The 9439-nt window shown below is 41.0% G+C and overlaps 1 protein-coding gene across 1 annotated transcript in view; it reads right to left on the bottom strand.

Moving 5' to 3' along the window:
- LOC111955768 (inactive phospholipase C-like protein 2) overlaps positions 1–595 on the bottom strand; it is a 38578-nt gene extending 37983 nt beyond the window's left edge. Inside the window, 1 exon segment of the mRNA XM_070436399.1 lies at positions 307–595. Coding sequence (XP_070292500.1) covers positions 307–504 — 198 coding nt within the window. The 5' untranslated portion in view covers positions 505–595.
- Between the last annotated feature and the right edge of the window lie 8844 nt (positions 596–9439).

The following is a 9439-nucleotide window of genomic DNA, read 5'->3' as shown; positions in this document are numbered from 1 at the left end:
GAGAATGGGAGGAGACGGAGAAGGAGAGGAGAAGGGGAGAAGGGGAGGAGACAGGGAGAAGGGGAGGAGACGGAGAAGGAGAGGAGAAGGGGAGGAGACGGAGAAGCAGTCACTTTAGACTCTAGACCCACAGACCAACTATTTCGCAATTAGCAGAGTGACAGTACCAAAACACCTCTCAATGACTAGATCAGAGTGTGATCTAACGCTACTGTATGTGTGAATGTGTGTGTGTCTGTTCATGAACAGTTAAGGATCAATTTAGTATTGTCAGTTTGGTGTATTTAATATCCCCCCAACTTTTACCTTGATAATACTGCTCCGCCGCGGGATTCCTTTGGCGTCTGTATCTCCTCCTGCTCCCGGCTTGTCAGTCATGGGCGATCCGGGACTAGTGTCGGTTTGGACAGCTGTCACGGTGTCTGACATTCCGCAGCCTCCGTTGGACACCAATTCTTCTCGATGAGTCTGGTGGTTCACCCCGTTGCCCGGAGAGGGTTTCATCACAGCAACCGGTGGGCGCGCACCCTACCTGTCTTTCTGAAGTCCGCTACAAATGTGGATTTTTGTAGCTGTGAGCCTTGTTTGGTGTTCGCTTCGCTACGTGAAATAACTGACAATCATCTTATCCAAGATGCTTTAGCGCACCAAAGCGACTCCATGCTTGACAGACAGCCACACACTCTTGCTCTCGCAAAGTAGACTATCCAAAATATATCCTCTGCAAATCATGGTTCTCCGTCAGTAGCCTAGGCATCGCTTTACCCGACGAGAATGGGAATATTTTACATAGCTTTAACCATCATCTTCTACTGCTGAGGTGCGTTCCGTTGTGATGTCGTCGGCGACTCGTCATAATAGAAAGTCAAAAAGAGATTCAGTGACCCGAATGGCGCACACCTCAAATGCGCAGTAATAAGCACTGCTGCCGGCGCTATTGTTTTTCATAATATGGAAATGAAAGCAAAAGGCTTGACTTGACAGTTCTCAGTGCGTTCTGGAACTTAGCCTTCCCACTGGGTACAGATGTCAATTCATCGTATATTCCACGTTGGTTCAACGTTGAAATTACGTGGAAACAATAACGTTGATTCAACCAGTGTTTGCCCAGTGGGTTGTCCCTACATATATCTTCCCTGAGAGCTGGGGTAGCGGGTGAGCATCATGTTTCCAGCAGTTGTCGAATTCTGTCGCTGTCTAGGCGCGAGTATCGCCTTTCATAAAACACTATGATTGAATTTTCCCATAAAAAGTTATTGGGCAAACAAATGTAATTGTACCAACATTCAAATTTACATAAATTATGGAGGACCAAACGTGCCGTAATTTGAAATAAATATGTAAATGCGCACATAAATAGACAAATGAATGAATAAATAAATACACCCACACATAATTAAATAAATGTGCAAGGAAATACAAAAATACTGACCAAAATTCATTCATTTTCTCAACATATCTGTATGTATTTAATTATTTATATATGTATTATCTAATTATTCAAACTTGAATTCATTTTATTAATTTATATATTTATTAATGTATTTATTTCTGTATTTCTTCCTCCAAAATGATAATGAGGGGGTGTCAGTCAAACGTCTGTGGGTGGTATCTAACACACCATTGGTTGATCAATGTCACATTGCTTGATCGCTTTGCCTGCTTTTGCACCACCTATGTGAAGCTAGCCACAATAACGATTAGCCACAAGTGGAATTTGTAGTTTGACTTCAAAATAAAAGTCCCACATTTAAACTGATGCAAACAGATACAAATAGTGCAATCATGCCATATTAGGACTAGAAAATGCTTAACAAGTTTGGAATGTTGTTATATAAATTCAACAAAATACAATAATTCATAGGCTTAATGGTGAGGTGGTTTCCCACAGTTAAAGTCCTGTAYTAAGAGCTACAATGCTAATATTTGTGTAAACTCTTCACAGCTGTGAACATTTCATGGGCTCGCGATCCATAGGTAAGGCTGTGCATTGCAATATGAATGTTCAATTTAGTCTTGGCCAAAAGTTTTGAGAATGACACAAATATTAATTTTCACAAAGTCTGCTGCCTCAGTTTGTATGATGGCAATTTGCATATACTCCAGAATGTTATGAAGAGTGATCAGATTAATTGCAATTAATTGCAAAGTCCCTCTTTGCCATGCAAATGAACTGAATCCCKAAAAAACATTTCCACTGCATTTCAGCCCTGCCACAAAAGGACCAGCTGACATCATGTCAGTGATTCTCTGACATCATGTCAGTGAGTGTTGACGAAGACAAGGCTGGAGATCACTCTGTCATAATGATTGTGTTCGAATAACAGACCGGAAGCTTCAAAAGGAGGTTGGTGCTTGGAATCATTGTTCTTCCTCTGTCAAATATGGTTACCTGCATGGAAACACGTGCCGTCATCATTGCTTTGCACAAAAAGGGCTTCACAGGCAAGGATATTGCTGCCAGTAAGATTGCACCTAAATCAACCATTTATCGTATCATCAAGAACTTCAAGGAGAGCGGTTCAATTGTTGTGAAGYKGGCTTCAGGGRGCCCAAGAAAGTCCAYCAAGKGCCAGGACCYTCTCCTAAAGTTGATTCAGCTGCGGGATCGGGGCACCACCAGTACAGAGCTTGCTCAGGAATGGCAGCAGGCAGGTGTGAGTGCATCTGCARGCACAGTGAGGCYAAGACTTTTGYAGGATGGCCTGGTGTCAAGAAGGGCAGCAAAGATGCCCCTTATCTCCAGGAGAAACATCAGGGACAGACTGATATTCTGCAAAAGGTACAGGGATTGGACTGCTGAGGACTGGGATAAAGTCATTTTCTCTGATGAATCCCCTTTCCGATTGTTTGGGGCATCTGGAAAAAAGCTTGTCCGGAGAAGACAAGGTGAGCGCTACCATCAGTCCTGTGTCATGCCAACAGTAAAGCATCCTGAGACCATTCATGTGTGGGGTTGCTTCTCAGCCAAGGGAGTGGGCTCACTCACAATTTTGCCTAAGAACACAGCCATGAATAAAGAATGGTACGAACACATCCTCCAAGAGCAACTTCTCCCAACCATCCAGGAACAGTTTGGTGACGAACAATGCCTTTTCCAGCATGATAAGGCACCTTGCCATAAGGCAAAGTGATAACTAAGTGCTCGGGGAATAAAAACATCAATATTTTGGGTCCATGGCCAGGAAACTCCCCAGACCTTAATCCCATTGAGAACTTGTGGTCAATCCTCAAGAGGCGGGTGGACAAACAAAAACCCACAAATTCTGACAAACTCCAAGCATTGATTATGCAAGAATGGGCTGCCATCAGTCAGGATGTGGCCCAGAAGTTAATTGACAGCATMCCAGGGCGGATTGCAGAGGTCTTGAAAAAGAAGGGTCAACACTGCAAATATTGACTCTTTGCATCAACTTCATGTAATTGTCAATAAAAGCCTTTGACACTTATGAAATGCTTGTAATTATACTTCAGTATTCCATAGTAACATCTGACAAAAATATCTAAAGACACTGAGGCAGCAGACTTTGTGAAAATTAATATTTGTGTCATTCTCAAAACTTTTGGCCACGACTGTACACATAGTAGGTTGACTGGTGAGCTAATGTGGCTCATTTCACAGTGGTGTCAAAGTCCTGCAATAAGAGCCACACTGTGCCTGTGAGTTTGCCAGTGAGAATCTGGAGAGGGCGCAAACTAAAATGAAAAAATGAACACATACTGACTAACGAGGTGACACCAACCTCAAAACAGAAATGAAAAAACCAAAGCCTGTAACGCCTTCCCCTTAAAACAACAAATGTATCCTATATTTTTGTTGGACAAGTTTCTCACCACCAACAGAAAATAACTTCCATTTCACAACATAATCAACTTAAATGCGTCGCTACTCAAATGTAAACAGCGTCGCTTAAATGCGTCGCTACCTTCTCCAATGTAAACAGGCTGTCAACCATTAAATACAAGACAAAAACAGACACTTCTTTTGTAAATATTACTTTTATTTATTTTATATTTTTTATGTAGCTGGTACAGAGACCAAAAGGGTATTTGTCTTCTCAAAACCCTCCTGACAGTTGGGGCTTCAACAGAAAGTGACTTTCAGACTGGGCAAATCTGTTAGTGGCGCAACAACCCTGGACAAAGTTGTTGCAAAACTCCAGTTCGTAACTGGCCATTCCCAAGAATTGGCGCAGTTCCTGGTGAAAAGTTGGCACTTGAAGACTATTGATGGCCTCCATTTTTGTCAGAACTTGTCAGACTTCCCCTTGCCTTACCACCTTCCAGAGATACTGTATTTGACTGTTGCTCAGCCAATTTCGCTCTTAGCCAGGTTAACTGTCAGGTTGGCAGCTGCGAAAGGCCTGAACAGACTGCCAATATCCTGAAGGTGTTGGGGCCAGGTTGTGCTAAATACGACCACATCGTCTAAATTTGCCTCAACATTTTCTAGGTCACGTGTCACGATGTGCATAAGCCGATGTGCATAAGTTTCCGAAAATCAGAACAAAACCGCAAAGACTCATCTGCTTTAGGTACTAATATACAGGGCGAACTCCACGGACTGTTGCCATGTTGTGCGATGTCGTGCTCAAGCATGAACTCCAACTCCATGTGGATCTTCTCTCTCTTTTCAGAGTTCACTCGATAGGCATGTTGTTTGATCGGGCCGAGTCCCCAATGTCAATGTCATGCTCCAGTACATTTGTCTGGGTTGGCACATCTGAGAATAAACCCTGATATTCTAAAAACAGTGCAACAATATTGCCTTTTTCCTCCGGAGACAAGTGTGCCAAAAAGACCTCATGTTTGTCTAGAATCTCGGAGTTACACAGGATGTATTGGGCTTTCCTCGTACTCTTGAGGAAGACTATAGTCAACGGTGACAGCAGTGGCCACAGGCAGAACATCACTGCTGGTTTTCCTAATATTCAGTTGCACCCCTTTTGCCCTAAGAATAGCCTCAATTCGTCGGGACATGGACTCTACAAGGTTTGAAAGCGTTCAACAAGGATGCTGGCCTATGTTGACTCCAATGCTTCCTGAAGTTGTGTCAAGTTGGCTGGATGTCCTTTGGGTGGTGTACCATTCTTGATACACACAATAAACTGTTTAGTGTGAAGAACCCAGCAGTGTTGCAGTTCTGCACACAAACCGGTGCTCCTGGCACCTACTACCATACCCCATTCAAAGGCACTTAAATATTTTGTCTTGTCCTTTCACCCACTGAATGGCACACATATACAATCCATGTCTCAATTGTTTCAAGGCTTAAAACTCTTTCTTTAACCTGTCTCCTCCCTTTCATCTACGCGGAAGTGGATTTAACAAGTGACATAAATAAGGGGATCATAGCTTTCACCTGGATTCACCTGGTCAGTCTGTCATGGACTGTGTTCATAATGTTTTGTACACTCAGTTTATTTGCTAGCTATTCATCTGATTGATAAAGTTGATACAAGTGCCATTAAAGGTGCAATATGCATCTGTCATTCTCAAGTCTATCTTGAAACTGCTGGGGGACAGCTAGCTAATGTTAGCTTAATTCCACCATCAGTTCACATTAGCTATCCATCTAGTTAACTAAGTGGACTCTAGCTAGTTTTCTAGAAAATAACAAACAGCTATATAATTGGTAGCTACATTTTAAAGACTAGTTATTTACTTATTGAACACTTTTTGTCAAATTACTTTGTTCCCCTGTCCATTTATTGATGTATTGCTGTCTGAAAGTTGGCAAGAAAAATGCCCCTCCTAATTTCACTGCAAATGGGCTGTGCTGTTTTCTTATCATTTGGCTGATTAGGCTTGTGCACATTTACACAAATGTTTCATTAGCTAGTCAGCTAAGTTACTGACTGACTATGCTAATTCTTATTAATATTTTTTGTTGTTGTTACAGTTCAGGTGGAGTGGCATTGCTGACAGGCCAGCATGCTGACAGGCCAGGGCCCATATTAGGGCTGTGGCGGTCACAAAATTTCATCAGCTTGTTATTTTCAAGCAAATAACTGTGGTCTCACGGTAATTGGCGGTAACTGGCACCCCAATGGTGGAACAAACTCCCTCACGACGCCAGGTCAGCGGAGTCAATCACCACCTTCCGGAGACACCTGAAACCCCACCTCTTTAAGGAATACCTAGGATAGGATAAAGTAATCCTTCTAACCCCCCCCCCCCTTAAAAGAGTTAGATGCACTATTGTAAAGTGGTTGTTCCACTGGATATCATAAGGTGAATGCACCAATTTGTAAGTCGCTCTGGATAAGAGCGTCTGCTAAATGACTTAAATGTAATGTAAATGTAATTGACCGGTAATTAACATAAACACATTTAGCATATTCTGGCTTCCACACATAGCCTACAAGCCACTATGGAACATCTACATTTTAAAAAGTCTAATAAATCCATGTAATTATAGCCAACACCTTTACAATGAATCCATTATTTATTTTAGACAGGTCTAAAGAAATATGATATGAAGAAAATGTAGTCTTTTTCTGAAAAACAGAATAGCATACTCTGAGTTGTCCTTATGTTAGGCCCTGATCTGGCTATGCCATATGGCTGTGGGCTACACTAGTTCATTTAGCAGACAAGATTTGCTTAGAATTCCGTGGCATTATTTTATAGTATTTTATAGCATGAAGAATACAATTGAATAAAATAGAAAGGATATTTCCTCCAAACGATTTGTTTAGCGGTTAACAAAGAAACATACTCCTAAATGCTTAATTTAGAGTTACTTATGTAACTTTAGTTGTGATACAAATGTTGGGCTATATGTTTTGATTTTTTATACATTCTAAGGCTGCATGACGTGGCTAATGATGGTTTGAAAAAAGTCTCATGAAAGGCATGAGCTCTGCTTGTTTTTTTGTGCAGACTGTACACACTTCAGTCTCTCATTCACAATTTGACTAGCACTTGATAATGCCTCGAATTTGCGGTGGCATCCCCTTTGTGTGGCGGTAATGACCCATAAAAAAATCCATGCCTTTTGCGGCCAGTGGCTGTTGTGCTCTTGGGCTGAATATAATAATAATAATTCCCTTCTCCCTGCCTTGCTCGAAGCACCTCTCACTCAAATGGCTCCATCACATGATCAGGTCTTTCTRACAGGCTACAAGTGAAGACAGACACATCCGGGATGCAACTGTGTGCATCCTTATCCAATTCCGAGGACCATTTTGAAGATATTGGAAGAACTGTCCACATTTACTTTTCGTCAGCCAACAAGATTATTAGGCCTAACGAACAGCAAAAGCACTAGCCTATGTCAATCTACTACCCCCCATAGTACAAAAGTTGACATTCTATTCTGTACCAGAAAGAAATATTCCAAACATAGTCTGGGACAGTTGTGGGATGTGATAGATCACACAACACAATTCCACAGATGTTGCAATTGGCATGCTGACTAGGAATGCCCACCAGAGCTGTTGCCAGAGATTTGAATCTTAATTACTATACCATAAGCCACCTCCAACGTCATTTTAGAGAATTTGGCAGTACGTCCAACTGGCCTCACAACCCCAGACCATGTGTATGGCGTCATGTGGGCGAGCGGTTTGCTGATGTCAACCTTGTGAACAGAGTGCCACATGGTGGCTGTGGGGTTATGGTATGGACAGGCATGAGCTACGGACACTGAAAACATTTGCATTTTATCGATGGCAATTTGAATGCACAGAGATACCATGATGAGATCCTGAGGCCCATTGTCATGTCATTCATCCGCCGCCATCACCTCATGTTTCAGCACAAGGTGTACTCAATTCCTGGAAGCTGAACATTTAGCAGTTCTTCCATGGCCTGTATACTCACCAGACATGTCACTCATTGTTTGGGATGCTCTGGACCGACGTGTACGACAGCGTGTTCCACTTCCCGCCAATATCGAGCAACTTTGCACAGCCATTGAAGAGGAGTGGGACAACATTCCACAGGCCACAATCAACAGCCTGATCAACTCCATGCAAAGCAGATGTGTCACGCTGCATGAGGCAAATGGTGGTCACATCAGATACTGATTGGTTTTCTGACCCACCCCCTATCTTTGTAAGGAAATCAGTCAATAAATTCATTAGGCCTAATCATGGATTTCACATGACTGGTATTCCAGATATGCATCTGTTGGTCATAGATACCTATCTCTCTGTGACCAACAGATGCATATCTGGAACCAAAAGTATTTGGTTTAAAATATACTTAAGTATCAAAAGTAAATGTAATTACTAAAATATACATAAGTGTCAAAAGTAAAAGTATAAATAATTTCAAATTACTTATATTAAGCAAACCAGACGGGACCATTTTCTTATTTTTTTTTACATTTACGGATAGCCAGAAGCACGCTCCAACATTCAGACATCTCTTACAAATTAAGCATGTGTGTTTAGTGAGTCCGCCAGATCAGAGGCAGTACGGATGACCAGGGATGTTTTCTTGATAAATGAGTGAATTGGACCATTTTCCTGTCCTGCTAAGCATTCAAAATAAAATGAGTACTTTTGGGTGTCAAGGAAAGTGGATGGAGTAAAAAGTACAAATATTGTCTTTAGGAATGTAGTGAAGTAAAAGTAAAAGTAGTCAAAAATATAAAAAGTTAAGTACAGATACCCCAAAAAACAAGTATTTTTCTTAACTATTATACACCACTGCCTGTTTCTACGTCAAGCAAGGACAATGTTCTTTTCGTGTTTTCATGGTGTGCGTACGGCACAGCAGCATGTCATCGATTTTATCTCCAATTTCCAATGTAAAAAAGGTGAAATATCATATTGATACATAGTTATTTGCGCTACGTAATATTGGTTGTTGGGGTGCTAATGTGAAACATGGTCTTTAAATGTTGAACACATGTACCAAGCAAATGCAATCGAGCAACGCTCCGTGGCATTGACCAATTGTTTGTTATTTACCAACCATATACGTTTGCTTGACACCACCTCATTATCATATTGGAGGAAAAAATACATAAATAAATAAATGAATGAAGAAATAATATAAATTAAGAAAATTAAGATTTTAAATAATTATTTATCTATTTATAGGTGCATTTGTTTATTATTTATGTATTTATCTATGAGTGCATTTCTTTCTTTTTAGTTACGGCAGTTTTGGTCCTCCATAATATTTAGACTACAGAATATAAACACTATTCTATTCTGTAAGACAAAACCTGTGTTATGCAGAATATGCAAGTGGCCCTTTTCTTATCTGCACTGACCTGCTCCAAATGTCATTGTTGTTTGTTGTAGGTAACATCATTAGATGCCCTTCTCAAAAGAATTGAATGTCATGGGATGAATATAACAATAAATTACATTTGTTGGGCTTCAGAGGGGGATTATTATTGAGCCTTTCTTTTTCAAGGGTAAATGCCAGCCAGATGGAATGAATGAATCTGTGCTTTATTTTGTTCTTCCTTCATAAC

Source organism: Salvelinus sp. IW2-2015, linkage group LG31 (assembly GCF_002910315.2).
Source record: "Salvelinus sp. IW2-2015 linkage group LG31, ASM291031v2, whole genome shotgun sequence".
Lineage (NCBI taxonomy): Eukaryota > Metazoa > Chordata > Actinopteri > Salmoniformes > Salmonidae > Salvelinus > Salvelinus sp. IW2-2015.
This window is presented reverse-complemented; position numbering and strand designations above follow the sequence as displayed.